The sequence below is a fragment of the Carcharhinus amblyrhynchos genome, unplaced genomic scaffold (genome assembly GCF_965287045.1).
Source record: "Carcharhinus amblyrhynchos unplaced genomic scaffold, sCarAmb.v2.hapA scaffold_45, whole genome shotgun sequence".
Classification (NCBI taxonomy): Eukaryota; Metazoa; Chordata; class Chondrichthyes; order Carcharhiniformes; family Carcharhinidae; genus Carcharhinus; species Carcharhinus amblyrhynchos.
The window spans coordinates 3107753-3128461 of NW_027649786.1; the positions used below are offsets into that span (position 1 = coordinate 3107753).

A 20709-nucleotide genomic window follows, 5' to 3' on the forward strand; every position below is an offset into this window, starting at 1 on the left:
CAATTCCTGTGCAGAAAGGTAGATGCCAGCTTTGTACTGGAAGAGCTTGGCTCGGGGAATGGTAAGTTCTGGAGCACATCGTCAGTACTGTTGCTGGAATATTGTCAGGCTTCATTGCCTCTGCGGTATCCAGTGCTTTCAGCCATTTGATATCACATGAGTGAATTGAATTGGCTGAAGGCTGACATTGGGATGCTCGGGACCTCCGGAGGAAGCCGAGATGGATCATCCTCTGGCTGAACATCGCTGCAAATGCTTCAGCTTTGCCTTTTGCACTGATGTGTTGGGCTCCAGCATCATTAAGGATGGGGCTATTTTGTGGCACCTCCTCCCAAAGTGAACTAAAGTTTTCCACCCTCATTCATGACTGGATACGGCAGAACTGCAGAATTCAGACATAATCCTTTAGTTGTGGAATTGCTTAGCTACGTTTGAACTTTGCTGCTTTTGTTGCTTGGCGTCCAAATAGTCTTGTGTTGTAACTTCACCAGGTTGACACCTCGTATTTTTAAGCTACACCTGAGAACTGTTCTTGCACTCTGCATTGATCCATAGCATATTCTCTGGCTTGATAATGGTAGAGTGGGGTATATGCTAGGCCGTAAGTATAGATTGTGGTTGAGCACAATTCTGTTGTCATCTGAAATGGCTAATTCAAATATCCAACCCACTTCACATGTGCACGTGGGCAAAACGCTATTTTCTAAACGACCCGCGACTGTCAAGTTTGAAGCTGTCTCCAACGAACCCGATAAAGGATTAAAGGTACGTCTTTCGTAAAATTAGTGGCTCTTAAAAGAGCCTTTCCAGTAAAATATTTTCTTGTTTTCAACCACCAAAACCGTAGAGAGTTCGTCCTTGGCGTTTCAGGGCGTACACAACATCCATGGCAGTAACGGTCTTGCGTTTGGCGTGTTCGGTATAGGTAACGGAGTCCCGAATGATGTTCTCTAAGAAAACTTTCAGGACTCCCCGGGTTTCTTCGTAGATGAGGCCTGAAATGCGCTTAACGCCCCCACGCCGAGCGAGCCGACGAATTGCAGGTTTAGTTATTCCCTGGATATTATCGCGGAGAACTTTCCGATGCCGTTTGGCACCGCCCTTCCCAAGACCTTTCCCACCTTTACCTCTACCAGACATCCCGCCCTGACAGCGAGTTCAACAGTGACAACCCAACCCCTGCCGAAGTCCTTTTATATCATCTCAGCGGACCTCGGTGAAGATCAGAAATGGGGCGGAGTCAGGTGACATTTGTAATCCTCGCCTTCCCGCCTCAACTGAATGTATCCAAATTTAAGAGTGAGCAGAATGAGCGCTTATAGTTAAACAAAAATTTGCTTTATAGTTAAAAAACACAACGACAAGCCGGAAGTAAAACGGATCATTCTTGTAAAGATCCTGACGCATCATCAACAACGTAAATCCATATTTTAATGCCAAGTTCAGGTCCACCTTTAGTAACGATTGGAATTTTGAGATTTAGTTTGCAGAACTCGCACTGCCAATAATGCTAACCGCAAAACTAACACCCATCTCTTAACTGCTCTTTGGTGGCCAAGAATTCTCTTCACACGCAGGATATTTATGTTGTTATATGATTTATAAGGAGTTCGTCAGGGTACTGCCCTCGGCCCAACCAAATCTTCCTTCTATCATAAAGTCAGAAGTGGGGATATTCATCAATGACAAAAGAATCATTCGCGACTCCTCAGATACTGAAGCAGTCCATGTCCAAATGTAGCAAGATCAGGACAATATCTAACGTTTCAATGTTTTAATAAAACTAGAATTTCATTGAACTGAATAATTCTTTTGCCTTTGTGAAAATAAATGTTTAGTGAAAAGATTCAATCTTTAAATTAATCAAGCCACCTTCAAGAATTTTCCCACAGCACAGCACAATGTTCAGCACCATTCGCGACTCCTCAGATACTGAAGCAATACATGCTCAAATGCAGCAGGACCTGGACAATATCCAGACTTGGGTTGACAAGTGGTAAGTACCATTTGCGCCGCACAAGTGTCAAGCATTGACCATCTTTATTCTAGACAGAATTTAACGACAGGAATTATTACGCTAATCATCACTCCTGGACATTCAATGGCATTATCATCGCTGAATGCCTTACTATCAACATTCTGGGGGTTACCATTGACCAGAAACTGAACTGGACCCAGCCATATCAATACTGCCCCGCTCGAGGGACACCTGGCCGTGAACGTAGCTGTGGTAGAGGGATAGACAGTCAGGATGGACGGCCCCCTCAATCGCCCGCTGTCTGGACCTGTAAATGGTGCGCTTCGCCAGGCCCAGGAACAGATTCACGAGGAGGTCGCCATCCCAAATGTGTTGGAAGCAGATTGAATCAAGGCATTCAAGAGGGTATGAGATGATTATTTGAATATGAACAACGTGCAGGGTATGGGGAATAGGGCAGGAGAATGGCACTAAGACATGGTGCTCGATTGAAGAGCTGGTGCAGACATGATGGCCAAACAGCCTCCGTTTGCACTGTAACAATTCTGTGAACCTGAGAGAGAATCAGAGTTAATGTATGACTCTTCCTAGGAGTCACAGATGCTGCCAGACCCGCTGGCTTTTCTCCAGCATTTTCTGTTTTTATTTCAGGATTCATTTGATGGAGAATGAAAGCGCCAAGTATCTGACCTTAGCATTTTCGAATTGTCACTGCTGCAATTTAGTTCATACGGAGAGGAGAGTTTCAACAATGGAAACCATACTAGTGCTTACAGAATTTTCCCAACCGTAGTTTAGTGAAGAGTCTGGCAAAATTAGATCAAGCTCTCCGCGTGGGCTAAATAAGTAAGTACATGACACAGTCCGTCACACAAAACAACGTCCTGTGCATTGATTCCAGCGATACTTCCTGCTGCCTTCCTCTGAAAAACAGCCAACATAGTCCAGGACCCCGTGCATGCTGGATAGACACAGGAATTCTACTGTCCTGTCCGCCGTGGCAACAGAGTGGCGAGGGGCCGCAAGGGGAAGGACCATTCACTTCGGGCAAGACTTTCTAGTCTCAGGTTGCGCAAGGTCATACAATCCCCCATACTCTCTCCCACCTTCTTCCATCTGGAAAAAAAACACAAGGAAACTGAGGTCACGTACCAACAGATTCAAGAACAGCTTCTTCCCTGCTACCATTTTGAATGGACCTACCTCGCATTAAGTTGATCTTTCTCTACACCCTAGCTATGATTGTAACACTACATTCTGCACTCCCTCATTCCCTTCTCTATGAATGGTATGCTTTGTCTGTATAGCATGCAAGAAACAATACTTTTCACTGTATCCGAAAACATGTGACAATAATAAATCAAATTAAATCAGAAAAATGTCCTTTATTGGAAGGAGAAATCCTTGGATTTGGCTGGTTTTTAAAAACAGTTTCTGGATCTTAAAGGGATTCCAGTTTAGATTCATAAGTCATTTAATTCTTAAACTACCCAGTGGGAACCATGCCCAGGCCAAACCTGCAGTGAGGTTTCTTTAAGCTGTGGGCGGAAATTCGTGATCAGCAAGAATAAAGACCGGGGTTGCAACTCAGTTCTCACTGTGAGCTCTGTTTCTGCCCCCGCCCCCGCTAATTTCATTTTTTAATACAGAATTAAATCCAGCACAAGTGGCCATTTGACAATATAGTCCAACCTAGACTGAAATCAACATCTATTGTAGTGCATAAAATCATAGCGCACAGACAGGATGAACTCACATTGTCTTTTTCCCATGGAAGGGGAATAGAAACCTAGAGGGTATAGGTTTAAAGTGAAAGGGGAAAGATTTAAAAGGAACCTGACGGGCCACTTCTTCACACAGAGTCTGATGCGTATATAGAATGAGCTGCCAGAGAAAGTGGTTGAGGCAGGTACAATAGCAACATTTAAAAAGCGTTTGGATAAGTACATGGATGAGAAAGGATTAGAGGGTTTTGGACCATACGCGGACAATTGGGACAAGCTGGGAGGGCACCATGGACTAGTTGGGTCGAAGGGCCTGTTTCTGTGCTGTATTGATCTATGACTCATGTGGCAATAGATCATAATGTTCTTGGACTTGAAACAAAACATAAATAATATCCTTGTTTTGTTTATTCTGGTGAGTTTTCAGTGTTTAAGTTGTTCTATATCCACCTCCCAGGCTAATGGACCGCCTGGCTGAACCCGCCAACTCGGGGTCAGCGTCGCGCAACGCCACTGGGGGCAAATTAGAGCTGGTTTCTGATTGGCTGCCGCAGGGGGTACATTCTCGATCCGTCTTATGCAAATAAGATGCCGGGTGACGTCAATTCGGGCGCGCGTCAGCCGTTGGCGGGCGGACATTTTCAAAGCGAGCGCGCGTTTAACCGTCAAAAAAAACGGACAATAATGTTCAAATTTCAAATTGAGTCAACTCAAACGGGAATCAAGATATTCCTTCAAACCTGTTAACTTTTGAGGGACCATTTGTTACCGATGTATATATTCATTTATATTGAGGGACTTTCGCTTTTTGCGAACTGTATTTAGTTTTTGCCCTTTGCCCAAAATAACAAGGAATAGGAATAGGCCATTCAGCCCCTCGAGCCTCCCCGCTATTCAATATTATTATTAGGTTAGATTAGTTGGCCAAGCTAAATTTACCCTTTCGGTGTCAACTGAATTAGCAGGGGGTGCGTGGCCAGGGCCTGGGTGGGATTGCTGTCAGAGCGGACTGGATGGGCCAAATGGTCTTCTGCAATGTAGGAATTCTATGATCATGACTGATTTTGCCTCGGTCTCAACTCCATTTTCCTGTCCATTCACCATAACCCTTCAGCCCGTTATTAATTAAAAAGCTGTCTACCTCCTCAAATTTATTCAATGTCCTGACATCCACTCTGATGTGTGATGAGTTACACAGATTCAGGAGCTTTTGAGAGGAGTAATTTCTCTTTCTTAAATCTGCCACCCCATACCCTAAAACTATGACCTGCGGTTGTTTACTTTAATAAACACTTTGGATAGGCATTCCAAACTCATCAGGTTGGAAAATAAGTATTATTTTTCTTTACCTTCCATTCCTTCTCTAAAGTCTTCAGTTGAATCCTCACCACCCATCTCATCAGGGCTATTCCTGATTTAAAAGCAATCAATCCTCCCCACAGCACTGAGATTACCCTGGGCAATTTTGTTTTTAACTGTTTAATTGCAGCACACAGTCTCTCCCTGATGCTTTTTGAGATGCCACATCCTTATCATTTCCATTCTCCTCTTACATAATTTGTAGTCTGTCTATACTAATTTGTCTTCATTCAGTTCTGCTCCAATCCAACTTCTCCAAAAGTGACCAGCACCGTCCCAAATTTCTTTTACCAGGTGTGGCTAATTTCAGCTACATGGCCACATGTTGTTTCTTCATTGGTGTCATCTTGTGATGGGTGGACGTCTTCATGGTACACAGTGGCCTCACATTGCCAGGGACCCAAGTTTGACTCCGGTCTTGGGTGACTGCCTGAATGAAGTCTGCACTTCTTCACGAGTCTGTCTGAGTTTCCTCTGGATGCCCCGGTTTCCTCCCACAGTGCAGAGACACGTGCGTTAGGTTAACTGGCCAGGCTAAATTGCCCCTTAGTGTCAGGGGAATTACAAAGAACAAAGGCCCTTTGGACCTCCAAGCCTGCATCCACCATGCTGCCCAATTTAACTAAAACCCCCTACCCTACTATATGCCTCTATTCCATCCTATTCATGTATTTGTCAAGACACCCCTTAAAAGTCACTACCGTATCTGCTTCCACAATCTCCTCCGGCAACGGGTTCCAGGCACCCACTACCCTCTGTGTAAAAGATCTGCCTCGTACATCTCCTTTAAACCTTGCCCCTTGCACCTTAAACCTGTGCCCCCTAGTAATTGACTCTTCCACCCTGGGAAAAAGCTTCTGACTATCCACTCTGTCCATGCCCCTCATAATTTTGTAGACTTCCATCAGGTCTCCCCTCAACCTCCGTTGTTCCAGTGAGAACAAACCAAGCTTCTCCGACCTCTCCTCATAGCAGGTGGCCTCCATAACAAGCAACATCTTAGTAAAACTTTTCATTACCCTCTCCAAAGCCCCTACATCCTTCTGGTAGTGTGGCAACCAGAATTGAATGCTATATTTCAAGTGCGGCCTATCTAAAGTTCTATAAAGCTGCAACATGACTTGCCAATTTTTAAGCTCAATGCTCCGGCCAATGAAGGCAAGCATGCCGCATGCCTTGTTGACTATCTTCGCCACTTGCATTACCACTTTCAGTGACCTGTGTACCTGTATACTTAGATCCCTTTGCCTATCAATGCTCTTAAGGGTTCTGCCATTTATTGTATATTTCCTATCTGTATTAAACCTTTCAAAATGCATTACCTCACATTTGTCCAGATTAAACTCCATCTGTCATTTCTCTGTCCAAGTCTCTAACCAATCTATATCTTGCTATATCCTGATGGTCCTCATTGCAATCCGCAAATCCACCAACCTTTGTGTCGTGCGCAAACTTACTAATGAAACCAGTTACATTTTCCTTCAAATCATTTATATATATATTACAAACAGCAAAGGTCCCAACACGGATCCCTGAGGAATGCCACTTGTCATAGCCTTCTATTCAGAAATACACCGTTCCATTATTACCCACTGTCTTCTTTGACCAAGCCAGTTTTGTATCCATCTTGCTATCCACAAGGCATGCGGCATGCTCGCCTTCATTGGCTGGGGCATTGAATTTAAAAATTGGCAAGTCATGTTGCAGCTTTATAGAACCTTAGTTAGGCTGCACTTGAAATATAACATTCAATTCTGGTCGCCACACTACCAGAAGCTTGTAGAAGCTTTGGAGAGGGTACAGAAAAGACTTACCAGGATGTTGCCTGATGTGGAGGTCATTAGTTATGAGGAGAGGGTGGAGAAACTTGGTTTGTTCTCACTGGAACGATGGAGGTTGAGGGGCGTATCCATCTTACCAGCTCACCACTGATCCCACATGACTTCACTTTCTGCGTTAATCTGCCATGAGGGACCTTGTCAAAGGTTTTATTGAAGTCCATTTAGACAACATCCACTGCTCTACCCTCATCAATCATCTTTGTCACTTCCTCGAAAAACTCAATAAAATTTGTGAGACAGGACCTTGCCTTCACAAAACCATGTTGCCTCTCACTAATACATCCACTTATTTCTAAGTGGGAATAAATCCTGTGTCAAAGAATCCTCTCCAATCATTTCCCTGTCACTGATGTAAGGCTCACTGGCCTGTTATTACCTGGATTATTCGTGCTACCCTTCCTAAACAAAGGAACAGCGTTGGCTATTCTCCAACCTCTGGGACCTCCCCTGTAGTCATGATGTGGAAATGCCAGTGTTGGACTGGGGTAAACACAGTAAGAAGTCTCACAACACCAGGTTAAAGTCCAACAAGTTTATTTGATAGCAAACCCACAAGCTTTCGGAACACTGTTCCTTCATCAGGTGAACTTTCCACTCACCTGATGAAGGAACAGCATTTCGAAAGCTTGTGGGTTTATTATCAAGTAAACTTGTTGAATTTTAACTTGGTGGTGTGAGACTTCTTACTATGTGTACCTCCCCTGTAGCCAATGAGGACACAAAGAATTCCCTGAAGTTCCCAGCAATTTCCTCTCTTGTCTTTCTCAGTATTCTGAGGCATATCCCATCACGCCCTAGGAGCTTGTCTACCTTAATGTTTGTCAAGAACCCAAATATCTTCTCCTTTTCGATCTCAACATGACTCAAACTATCTACACACCCTTTCCCAGACTCATCATCCACCAACTCAATCTCTTTGGTGAATACGGATGCAAAATACTCATTTAATACCTCAGCTATTTCCTCTGGCTCCATACATAGACTCCCTCCCTTGTCTTCAAGTGGGTCAACCGTCTCCCTGGCTACCCTCTTGGTCTTTATATATGTATAAAAAGCCTTAGGATTTTCCTTAATCCTACTGGCCAATGTTTTTTATGACGCCCTTTTAGCCCTCCTTACTTCTTGCTCAAGATTCTTTTTACTTTCCTTGTATTCCACACTTGCTTTATGGGTTCCTCATTTGACAAATGCTTCCGTTTTCTCTTTGACTAGGCTCACAAAATCTCTAGCTACCCAACATTCCCAAAACTTGCCATACCTATCCTTCATCCTTACAGGAATGTGCTGGCCCTGAATCCCTATCAACTTACACTTCAGACCCTCCCACATATCAGATGTTGATTTTCCCTCAAACATCTGCCCCGAATCTACATTCTTCAGTTCCTGCCTAATATTGTTGTAATTAGCCTTCCGCCAGTTTAGCACCTTAACTTGAGAACTACACTTATCTTTATCCATTAGTACTTTAAAGCTTACTGAATTGTGGTCACTGTTCCCGAACTGTCCCCCTACTGAAACATCGACCACCTGGCCAGCTCATTCGCCAGTACCAGGTCCAGTATGGCCCCTTCCCGAGTTGGACTATCTACATACTGTTTCAAAAAGCCTTCCTGAATGCTTTTTACAAACTCTGCTCCACCCACGCCCCTAGCACTATGTGAGTCCCAGTCAATATAGGGGAAGTCAAAATCTCCCACCACAACAACCCTGTTAATTTTACTTCTTGCCAAAATCTGCCTACATATCTATTCCTCTATCTCCCGCTGGTAGCTGGGTGGTCTATAATTAAACCCCCAACATTATGACTACACCTTTCCTATTCCTGAACTCGACCTACATTGCCTCTGTTTCAAGTCCCTGAAAAGGATAGAGAGAGAGAGAAAGACGAATAGTTGAGTCAAGTTGCTCTGTCATGGTATGAGGAGCAGTTTTGAGCAGCCGGTCTTTCACTGTCCATCACGCCTTTATCAAAATAAAGAGAAGTTGCAATGGAGAGAGGGTGATTGGAGGCTGATGGTGGAAATGCAATCACCGAGCAAATAATGTACTTCACTATTATTGAGGAAGAAAATAGAAGCCTTTAAATGTGGATATTAAGGGATGTGCTTAAAATTTCATATGTAGGCAACAAGACTAACAAGGAGATGTTTGAATTTGCTAGAACAAAACAAACTCTAAAAAGTGACATCCAGAAAAGAAATGTCAGCATTTTGGTTCTTTGCTAAGAGCTATAGAGATCTCTTCTAGATGGCAATGTGGAGGGCATTTAAAAGATGGGTCGATTTTGATGTAGTTGTTAGAACAGAACTTTAATCTTACTCTACAGATTATGTTAGATGCTAGTTCTATTTATTACATTGTCAAGTATCCATAACAATCAATTTAATCCAACATATCTAGAGTTCGATATTGACCATTCTTGTTAGACTTGTTCTCTCTCACCCAGTTTATCAATCAAATTTGGACATCAAATATTGGCTGGCTTTCTGGTGAGATTGGAAGCATTGATTATCTGACAGAGGAACTCAATCCTGCGCACTTCTCGGCTACATTTTCCAGTCATAGTGCTAGATGGGATTGGCAATGATACCTGGTCCCCAGCACCCCTCACTATGGTAGCTAATTTGAGTTACCACATCAAGTGAGAGGCATTAAGTCAATATAGATTAGGTGGCATGGTGGCACAGTGGTTAGCACTGCTGCCTTACAGCTCCAGGGACTTGGGTTCGACTCCCGGCTTGGGTCACTGTCTGTGTGGAGTTTGCATGTTCTCCCCATGTCTGTTTGGGTATTCTCCAGGTGCTCCTGTTTCCTCCCACAGTCCAAAGATGTACAGGTTAGGTGCATTGGCCATGCTAAATTGCTCTTTAATATCCTCAGATGCATAGATGAGAGGATTAGCAGGTAAAGGTATGGAGTTATGGGCCTAGGTGGGACTGTTGTCGGTGCAGACTCGATTCTGTACTGTAGGGATTCTATGATATTAAATTGATTTCCTCCTACCAAAATAATTCTCCTATTCAATAGATAAATTTGCTTAGCTATTGGAGCAATAGATAGCAACACTGCCCATCCAGGGAAATCCTACAGGGATAAGCTGGCAGTGAGGAATACTCACTCATTGCCAAAGCACACCACTTCAATTTTCCAACATGTGCATGCAGGGTTGATGTTCCTTATAATTTTGTCTTTTAAAAAGCATTTAGTCAGTTACATGGGTAAGATGGGTATAGAGGGATATGGGCCAAATGTGGGCAATTGGGACTACCTTAGGGATAAAAACAGGGCGTCATGGACAAGTTGGGCTGAAGGGCTTGTTTCCATGCTGTAAACCTCCAAGACTTTATAGCCAACAACTAGGAAAGTTGAGGTTTTTTTCAGACATTTGCAGGGATTAGAAATTGGGTTGATTCTAACTGAAGTACATTTCATACTTTGCTGATGTCTCAGTCATGCTGCCCCATAACAGCACCATCGGCATAGTTGCACCTCACGGACTGGAGTGGTTCAGGAAGGCGACTCGCTGCCACCTTCTCAAGGGGCAATTAGGGATGGGGAATAAGTGCTGAGGTAACCACGGCTTCCATATTCTGCAAAAGAAGGAAAAAGAAAACAAATAAATGACCATTCACCTAATAAAGGGCAGCAACATTGCACATTCTCCCCATATCTGCGTGGGTTTTCTCCAGGTGCTCTGGTTTCCTCCCAAAATCCAAAACATGTGCTAGTTAGGGGGACAAGCCATGCTAAATTGTCCCTTGGTGCCCAAAGGTGTGCAGATGGATTGACCATGCTAAGTTGTCCCTCACTGCGGGTTAGACACAAAAGCAGGAAAATGCTGGAAAATCTCAGCGGGGCTGACAGCGTCTGCGGAGAGAGAATACAGCCTCTCACTGTTTCTGTTTCAGATTCCAGCAATCGCAGTGTTTTGCCTTTATCGATCTGCAGGTTAGGTGGATTAGTCATGCCCCTTGGTATCAGGTGATTAGCAGGGTCAATACACGGAGTTAAGGGTGGGATTGTTATCGGTGCAAGATTCGATGGGCCAAATGGCCTGCTTCTGCACTGCAGTCATTTTATGATTTAGTTTTCACCGGCAGACTGGGTCACTTTGTGGCGCCAGGAAGAACTTTTCCCTCCCTGTAGTCCTGGTGGGCGCCTGGCAGTGAGCGTCTCTGATTGGCTGATTGGCGCCCATTGTCACCGTCACAGAAAGGATACTCCCGGATTTGGCGCTCTGGACCAATAGGAATCTGCCACTCGCTGATTCCTTATTTGCATACGCGGAGCTATTAATTCAGGCGCCCAAGAGCAGCGCGCCCAGCACGGCTTATTTTTCAGCTTAATAGGCGATGCCTGAAGCGGCGGCAAAGGGTATGGCTCCCAAGAAGGGGCTGAAGAAAGCAGCCACAAAGAGGCGGGCTAAAGGCGAAAAGAAGCGTAGGAAGAGCCGCAAGGAGACTTATAGCATCTACATCTACAAGGTACTGAAGCAGGTACATCCGGACACCGGCATTTCTTCTTCGGCTATGAGCGTCGTCAATTCGTTTGTCAATGATATCTTCGAGCGGATCGCTTGCGAGGCTTCCCGTCTCATCCGCTACAGCAAGCGGCAGACTATCTCCTCTCGGGAGATCCAGACCACCGTCCGCCTCTTGCTGCCCGGCGAGTTGGCGAAACACGCCGTCTCTGAGGGCACCAAGGCGGTCACTAAATACACCAGCTGCAAATAACGAGCGCCTCTGGACAAAGACAGACCGCACTCAAAAAAAAACGTCAAAGGCTCTTTTCAGAGCCACTCAAGATATCCAGAAAGGGATCTATTCCTTCATTTTTACAAAAGAAATTTGAAACATGGACAGTATATCAAAAAAAACTAAATCATTTCCCAATTCAGTTATTAGTGACTTGCCCCCCGCCCCCTGCGTAATTTTAAAATTAGTTTTACCAACGCTTTGTCTTAACAATCATTGATGTGCTATTAATAATATGTTCGTTCACTGAAATTAGATTGTGGTTTCTGATTCAATGCAATTGAATGTGTAACATTGTCGCTATGCTGTTTTCTGCAAGAAAGCTTAAAATTGGGGAAGGGGGGATCGGAAATGAGATAAACTACACAGGCCTGTTTAATGATTTTAGCTTTATTTTGTACTTCAAGTTTCAGTAAGGGGGGCGGTTTAATTGATTCCCTGATCACTGTCTTGGCGTGTTCCCTCTCCCGGGAAGACCCCATAGAGCAGTCTTTTGTGTTACCAAACGAAACCTGACAAAAACACTGGATCCCTTTCCTAACCTTTACACATAGTTTTATAGCTATGGGTAATGAGTGAGGTCACTGGCGGACATGTGTGCTTTGGAGCCACGTTCCTGCTGTGCCACAATGCGTTGGTTGACACCATTTCCATTTGAGTTTGTGTTCCCTTTGCTCAGACCTAACGTGGCACATTACCCGTGGAAAACTCTCCTTCCTACGCACCCAGCATTTGCATGGATCACTACTATAAAACTGGCACAATAAATGCAGGAATATATAAATAGAAAAACAGCGGGGAGACAGTTACTGTATCGAATCCAATGTGAATCTCTCTCAACAGGTCTGACAGACCTGTTGAGATGTCTCAGCACTTTTGTGTTTTCTTAAATTGAATTGTGCGAGAAGTAATGGTTCAACGATCAGCGGTCACGATTCAGGATTCATAACGGTAGTAGTAAGGGTTGTTTCTCCGTCCCACTGGCCATTCTGGTGAAGGAGCGCATTTGTTTCCCCGCCACAATTGGTTTTCCCGCCTTTTTTGCCTTCACGGCCGAGCGGATGGAAAGGCGCGCCAATCGGACGCAGGGAGCAGAGTCGAGCTTCCAACCAATCAGGAGGCGGCGACTGGCCGCCGGCTCTATAAAAGGAGCCGCTCGGCGGCTGTTTTTCTCAAAACGTCGATAGAATCGTAGCAAGAGGGAGAGTGAAGGGAAATGGCCCGGACCAAACAAACTGCTCGCAAATCCACCGGGGGCAAAGCTCCTCGCAAGCAGCTGGCTACCAAGGCGGCTCGCAAGAGTGCCCCGGCGACTGGAGGTGTGAAGAAGCCTCACCGATATCGTCCCGGCACTGTAGCCCTGCGGGAGATCCGCCGCTACCAGAAGTCCACTGAGTTGTTGATTCGTAAACTGCCTTTCCAGCGCCTGGTGCGGGAGATCGCCCAGGATTTCAAGACTGATTTACGCTTCCAGAGCTCGGCTGTTATGGCCCTGCAGGAGGCCAGTGAGGCTTACCTGGTGGGGCTCTTCGAGGATACCAATCTGTGCGCCATTCACGCCAAGCGGGTTACTATTATGCCTAAGGATATTCACTTGGCACGGCGCATCCGTGGAGAGCGCGCTTGAATCTGATGTTACGTACATACATATAACGAAACCAAAGGCTCTTTTAAGAGCCGCCAAATAATTCTGGTCGAAGGAAGCTTATATCAGAAAAGATTTGATGCTTACGAAAGGGCTGAGATACAAAATAAGCACTGAATGGAAAGTGGTGCACCTTTCCCCGGAATTAAATCAATTCAAATTGCCAACGCTATTACAGAACATTCTAAACGCAACGTTGCTGAAATCATGGGAATTGCACATGAAAATTTTTGTTTCAATGTCCCTGTGTTTTATCGTAAACGATCTTTGCTTGTCAGGGTGGAAGTCGTACGTAACTAATCTGAACAGCGCAGAACAGGGCCATTCAGTCCATTGAATCTGTGATGGCTTCCCTGAGAAGCAATTTACTGATAGCCATCACAAATACCCACCCCTATTCCAGACAAATACACACATACACAACATTCCAATCCACATCCCAGCATATTTCTCGTTTTCAGATATTTAGAAAATGTAGAAACGAATACGCAAAGGAAGAGGTCACACTGCGCATCGTGTCTGACTCTTGAATGCAATGGCAACCTTTCTGTGATGAGGCGAACAGAACTACACGCACTACTTAAGTGCTGATCTATCTAATGTTTTGTATAGCTCCAGCATAATCTCCCTACTCTTCTATTCGATTTTTAATACATTAGAAGACTCCATCTGCCTTCTTAAAACATTAAAAAAAAATTACTGCTGATGTTAGAAATCCTATTTATTTTATTCAGGTTGCTCAGGGAGCCGAGATAGGTGAGATGTTGAGAGATTATTTCCCCCTGTGGGAGAGCCTGGGAGCAGAGGGCATCATCTCAGAGTAAGGGGGTCGCCCATTGAAGACATAGATGAGGAGGAATTTTTTCTCTAAGGGGGGAGTGAATCTGAAATACTTTCAAGTAGAGGGCTGTACAGGCTGGGTCATAAAGCATGTTCGAGGCTGAGATAGATTTTTAATCAGTAAGGGAATAGATTATGGGGATAAAGCGGGAAAGTGGAATTGAGATTATCACATCAGATCAGTCGTAATCTCATTAAAGCAGTCTGTATGGGCCGAATTCTACGAGTTTAGGAGTGGGTGGGATATCTTAGCATTTTGAATACCTGCTGAAATGAGATTAACAATTTGTAAGTACAATTTTGACCTTTCAAACCACATCAACAGGGCAAAATGAATCAATAATTGCAGGTTTACATCAGCTTGCCGGATTGTTTCAGCAATCTGCACAAAAATGGGCAAAACTGCAAGAAAAACACATACGTAACAATAAAATTTTTGTTGTTGTTGCAAATTTCAGGAAAATGCGCCTTAATTAGGCTTACTCAAAAAATTTAGCCTTTGACTTTGTGACAACGTATTGAAATCACTTTGGCTTTTTATAACCTGCAGTTGCCCCATTTGTTTCCCGCCTGGTATTCTGAGTTACCGGTATCCTGAATATCCCGCACTCGTCCACACTGCTTCCCCACTTTGTGACACATGGAAACGCCCTATTGTCTGCCTTGTGCGGCAGGCAAATAAAAGTAAAACAAGGAACGCTGTAAAAATCTTAAGTCAGGTACAATTTCTCAAGAGAAACTGAGAAATATATAACGCCAAAGAAAAGAGGATCGAATGCAGATTAAGCTAAACGTTCCCCAAAAATTCATTGGATAGGAATTAGTCACAAGGAATCATATAATCACAATGCATTTATAATGAGTCGTGAAATGAAAATATACCTGGGCGATTTCAAATGGAATTTTTTTTATACTTCAGAAGTGGGTGGAAGTTTATTTCTTTCCTGTTTACTTTCATTGTCTTCAAAACTCTGGATTAGCTGAGTGCATTTGTACATCGCCGAAGTGACAATGAGACCATAAGACATAGGATCAGAATTAGGCCACTCAGCCCATCGAGTCTGCTCTGCCATTCAATCACGGCTGATTTTTTTTCTCAACCCCATTCTCCTGCCTTTTCCCCATAACCCCGATCCCCTTATTAATTAAGAACCTATCTATCTCTGTCTTAAAGACACTCAATGACCTGGCCTCCACAGCCTTCTGCGGCAAAGAGTTCCACAGATTCACCACTCTCTGAAGAAATTCCCCCTCATCTCTGTTTTAAAGGATTGTCCCTTTAGCCTGAGGTTGTGCCGTCAAGTTCTAGTCTCTCCCACTAATAGAAACATCCTCTCCACGTCCACTTTACCCAGGCCTCGCAGTATCCTGTAAGTTTCAATAAGATCCCCCCTCATCCTTCTAAACGCCAATGAGTACAGACCCAGAGTCCTCAACCATCCCTCATACCATAAGCTCTTCATTCCAGGGATCATTCTTGTGAACCTCCTTTGGACTCTTTCCAAGGCCAGCACATCCTTTCTTAGATGTGGAGCCCATGACTGCCCACAATACTCCAAATGGTGACCTCAGGGTGTTTAAGAATACGGGCAATACATAATTAAAGAGAGAGGGAAAGATGGATGGTGCTTCGAAAGTATAGAAATCAAAGATGGAGCACTTTCCTGAACCAAGTAATTATGCCGCCACAAGCCGCGGAGATCTCTCATTCAAGTTTCATTTTTAAAAACTATTCACCTTCCATCCTCCTCCCACAAAAGGACATCTTATCCCAATCAAAAGAGGACGATGATCAATATGACGTTGGCGTTTTGGAAATTGATAACCTCTTAGAACTGTTTTTGGTAGGAAGTGTACTTCTTTGTTATCAAGGAAACGCAACTTTTTAGTGTTGCTGTGCCGTCTTATCTTTCTCCAGTCGTTCCTATCTTAGTCGCTGAACTTGCCTTTCCCTCATCAACTAGACCCACAGCCAAGATAGGAGATAGTGGAAACTCTCCCTTCCCTTCGACGGAGAAGGGTCAGACTCATCAACAAAATTAACACAAAATACATGCATCACCTCTTCAAATTAACTTGTTACTTCACGAGGACAAGAAACCGACACAATTCTTTTGAATTGATCTTTAATATTCTTGATCAAAGCTAAACATTCCTGTTCTTTCCAATTACTACACACGCTGCCCTGTCCCGTCGGATTGCCTTCAAAAAAAGATTGTCCAATTTAGGTATTGGTTTTGTTTGCAACAGGTCGGTCATTATTCAAACATTTTCCTCAAAAATGTGAAGTGCGGAAAAGTTCAAACGAAAAGCAGATTCCAGTTTGGAAAAAAAGTTCAAAGATTTAAAAGTAAGTCCCTCTTAGAATTAAAATTTCCCCACTGGTCGTTTGGATTAAACTCTTTCTGAAAAAAGATGAGTGGCTCTGAAAAGAGCCTTTTGTCGTTTTTAAATCATCTAGTCCTTCAGGCGTACACCTTACTGGGGTGGCCGGTTTTCTTGGGCAGCAGCACAGCCTGGATGTTGGGCAAAACACCACCCTGAGCAATAGTGACACCTCCCAGTAATTTGTTAAGCTCTTCGTCGTTGCGGATGGCCAGTTGCAGATGGCGGGGGATGATGCGAGTTTTCTTGTTGTCCCGGGCCGCATTGCCAGCTAATTCGAGGATCTCGGCGGTCAGGTACTCCAGCACAGCGGCCAAGTAAACGGGCGCCCCGGCGCCCACCCGCTCGGCATAGTGGCCCTTCCGCAGGAGCCGGTGAATACGGCCCACCGGGAACTGGAGACCAGCTCTGGAGGAACGGGTCTTGGCTTTAGCACGCCCTTTACCTCCAGTTTTACCGCGACCTGACATACTTCTACAACTCTTTAATTTTAAATCTCCACAAACTTTCAATGAGTCCGCTGCTCTTCGCTTCTCCTTTTATACCTTTCGGCAGGATGGGCAACCCGTTATTTCTCATTGGTTGGCGAAGTCCTTTGTTTCTGATTGGACGGTGATTCAGGCGGCCAATTGGAAATATTCCGAGCGCTTAGCCAATGGAAATCGGCGCCGGCTCCATCCTCAATTAGCATAATCGCGGCAGCATCAGCCCGCTTCAGGTATCATTTTGATTTGATGTAATATTAAGGGGGATGGGATACGGAAGCAGTTTTATCACTGGGCTCGCAATGCTCTTGGAGACTAGGTTCGAATCCCATCAAGGCAGAAATTTGAATTTAATAAACATCTGCACTTAAAAGTCTATTGATGATTATTAAATTATTGTCGATTGCAGCAAAAACTTATTTGGTTCAGTAATGTCCTTTAGTAACACTGTGGTTAACACAGGTGTAGTATCCACAGGCACTTGGTTGAAGTCATTGGGTTGCATTTCAGCTTCATTTGAAGCAATTTTTTTAAAGCGGTTTCTGGGCCTTTTAGCTAAGATGCAAATTGGATCAAGCCTCGAAGATGGAGCTATACCTACTCCAAACAGCTTAGATCATGTAGGTCAAGCCCAAGACAGGAGGTGAGAGCCCTGTCTTGTCAGCTTGGATTGGGAATGTCCCAATTTGTTGGGACTCTGGATTGGCTTTAATTTGACTTGATTGGATTGGAATAAAGTTAAGAAAAAACACTACTGCTTCATGGCACCAAGCATATAAATAGGATTTCTGGCTTGGATTATTGTCTATGTAGAGTCTGCATATTCTCCCTGTCCCTGCTCCGGTTTCCTCCTACAGTCTGAAAAGTTAGGTGCATTGGCAATGCTAGGTTCTCCCTCAGTGTACCCAAGCAGGGTGCTGGAGTGTGGTGAGTGGGGGATTTTCACAGTAACTGCATTGCAGTGTTAATGTAAGCCTGCTTGTGTCACTCTTCAATAAACTTAAAAAAAAACTAACTTCAAAACGTAGTGAAGGGAATCTGCCCTTATCCGACATTCCTACATGTGACTCCAGACCCACAGCAATGTTGTTATCTCTTAAGTGCCTCTGAAACTCAGTTGAAGAGCAATAAATGCTGACTCAGCTAGCAACACCCATGAATAAAGAAAAAAATATTGTCACATGTACCGAGATACAGTGAAAAGTATTGTTTTGCGTGCTATTATAGCTCACAAAGAATCGCAACTTTCCGGCACCTTCCTGACACATGGATGTGATCAATCCAGAACGAGAACAGTAACACACCCCCAGTCTCTCTCCACTACCTGGGACTGGCAATGTACAGGAAGCATTTTGAGTTGGGTTTGTTGAGGGACTGAATGTGGATTTCTCTCTCTCTCCCTCTCCCTCCCTCCCTTGCTGTCTCTCCACATTCTGGCCTGTGAGAAACAGACCGAGAGAGGTGTTAAAGAGGGGATGTTGAGGGAAATATTGAACTGGGGTGAGGCGATTTAATACATGCAGCCACGCCCCTTATGGCACAGTGTTTGGGATCTTGTTGTGTAGTGCCACTTTTAAAACATGAATGTCCTGACTCTCCAATGTTCCTGATGTTTGAATGTAAATGCTCATAGAGCCATGCAAATGCAGAAAAGGCCCTTTGGTCCATTGAGTCTACACTGACAATATTGACCACTAATTAGAGTGGCGCGATGGCACAGTAACTGCTGCCTCACAGCACCAGGAACCCGGGTTCGATTCCCATCTTGGGTCACTGGCTGTGTGGAGTTTGCACGTTCTCCTTGGGTTTCCTCCGGGTGCTCTGGTTTCCTCCCACAGACCAAAGATGTGTGGGTTAGGTTGATTGGTCAAGATATATTGACCCTTAGGGGGACTAGCTAGAGTAAATGTATGAGATTATGGGGCTAGAACCTGGATGAGATTGTGGTCAGTGGCTCGATGAGTGGAATGACCTTTTTCTGCACTACTGTGATTCTATGATTCTAAAGGTGTGCTAATCCCATAGACCAGCGAGCAAAATGATACTTCCAAACCCAAATCTAGTTTGTCAAAAAAAAGCAAAATACTATATTTTTCATTCATTCGTGGCATTGCTGGCTGGGCCAGCATTTATTGTCCATTCCTAGTTGCCCTTGAATCAAATGTCTTTTAGACTATTTCAGAGGTCAGCTAAGAGTCAACCACATTGCTGTGGCTCTGGATTCACATGTAGGTCAGACCAGATAGGGACAGCAGATTTCCTTTCCTAAAGGGTCTTAGTGAACCAGATGGGTTTTTCCGAGAATCGGCAATGGTTTCACTGATTCTTCAATTCAGTTCTTTCAATGATTCTTAAATCCAGCAATCTGAAATAAAAAACAGTAAAAAAGCACTGAATGAAGAGGACTTAATAAAATGTTGCAACACCCTCCATACATTCCGACAGATTGTTAGAACGAGGCCTCAACTAATGTGATTTGTGCAATCCTGAAAACCAGCCTTTAGGAAGGAAGTGCAGGTATTGGAGATGTTGCAGAAAAAGACACATCTACTGCACTACCCTCATTGATCATCCCTGCTCCTTGTTAAATTCTTCACAGTGTACCTGAATAGGCACCGGAGTGTGGCAACTAGGAGATTTTCACAGTAACTTCATTGCAGTGTTAATGTTTGTTAATGTTAATATTTGTGACACTAATAAATAAACTTTAAACTTTAGTAATTGAAGAATAATGATGGGTAGTGCCCCAGAGATATGAGTTCACATGCCATCTTCAGAGATATAGGCACATAACCCCCTCCAACTCTCATTGTTCCTGCATCAAATTTAAAACCAAATGGTTTTAAAAAAAAAGGTTTACTAGGCTGATACCGGAGTTGAGGGGGTTGAGCTATGAGGAGAGGCTGAATAAACTGGGCTTGTACTCGTTAGAGTTTAGAAGAATGAGAGGAGATCTCATTGAGACGTATAAGATGATGAATGGGATGGATAGGATAGAGGTGGAAAGACTCTTCCCGCTCAAAAAAGACAGTAGGACTAGGGGGCACAGCCTCAAGATAAAAGGGGGGGCGGTTTAGAACGGAGTTGAGGAGGAACTTCTTCACTCAAAGGGTGGTGAATCTCTGGAATTCTCTGCCTGTTGAAGTGGTGGAGGCTGCCTCGCTAAATATTTTTAAGAAGCGGGTTGATGGGTTTTTGATAAGAGAGGGGATTAAGGGTTATGGGGAGAGGGCGGGAAAGTGGAACTGAGCAGCGACAGATCAGCCATGATCTTATTGAATGGCGGGGCAGGCTCGAAGGGCTAGATGGCCTACTCCTGCTCCTATTTCTTATGTTCTTATGTTTTATTTGAAAAGGTGGCAATTGAGGTATAGTGATAATGTCAGTGGCTAATCCAGAGGTCCAGTCTCTGGGGTCATCGCGGCAGTTGGTGGAATTTAAAATCAATCATTCAACCTTGAATTGAAAGTTTGTCTGTTTAACAGTGAGCATGAAACTATCATCAGTTGTTGTAAAGCCATCTGGTTCATTGATGTCCCTTTAGGGAAGGAAATCTGCCGTCCTTACCCAGTCTGGCCTACATGTGACTCCAGAGCCACAGCAATGTGGCTGACTCTCAACTGCCCTCCAAGGGCAATTAGGGATGGGCAATAAATGCTGGCCAGCCAGCGATGCCTGTTTCACCATCTGCCGCATTG

At 44.2% G+C, this 20709-nt stretch overlaps 4 protein-coding genes across 4 annotated transcripts; 2 read left to right on the plus strand and 2 right to left on the minus strand.

The window, feature by feature from the left end:
* Positions 1-828: 828 nt before the first annotated feature.
* LOC145337279 (histone H4-like) lies at positions 829-1140 on the minus strand. The gene has a single exon (XM_080182071.1). It carries the CDS (start codon positions 1138-1140, stop codon positions 829-831), a length of 312 nt encoding a protein of 103 aa, XP_080038197.1.
* Positions 1141-11254: 10114 nt separating this feature from the next.
* Positions 11255-11875, plus strand: LOC145337252 (histone H2B 5-like). The gene has a single exon (XM_080182041.1). It carries the CDS (start codon positions 11255-11257, stop codon positions 11633-11635), a length of 381 nt encoding a protein of 126 aa, XP_080038167.1. The 3' UTR covers positions 11636-11875.
* Positions 11876-12872: 997 nt separating this feature from the next.
* Positions 12873-13283, plus strand: LOC145337289 (histone H3-like). Its single transcript, XM_080182080.1, has one exon. It carries the CDS (start codon positions 12873-12875, stop codon positions 13281-13283), a length of 411 nt encoding a protein of 136 aa, XP_080038206.1.
* A 3029-nt stretch (positions 13284-16312) lies between these two features.
* Positions 16313-16996, minus strand: LOC145337215 (histone H2A-like). Its single transcript, XM_080182008.1, has one exon. The coding sequence runs from the start codon at positions 16994-16996 to the stop codon at positions 16607-16609; it is 390 nt and encodes a 129-aa protein (XP_080038134.1). The 3' UTR covers positions 16313-16606.
* Positions 16997-20709: the final 3713 nt, after the last annotated feature.

Coding starts and splice junctions, on each gene's coding strand:
- LOC145337289 (XM_080182080.1), top strand. CDS start 12,873: ATGGCCCGGACCAAACAAACTGCTCGCAAATCCACCGGGGGCAAAGCT.
- LOC145337215 (XM_080182008.1), bottom strand. CDS start 16,996: ATGTCAGGTCGCGGTAAAACTGGAGGTAAAGGGCGTGCTAAAGCCAAG.
- LOC145337279 (XM_080182071.1), bottom strand. CDS start 1,140: ATGTCTGGTAGAGGTAAAGGTGGGAAAGGTCTTGGGAAGGGCGGTGCC.
- LOC145337252 (XM_080182041.1), top strand. CDS start 11,255: ATGCCTGAAGCGGCGGCAAAGGGTATGGCTCCCAAGAAGGGGCTGAAG.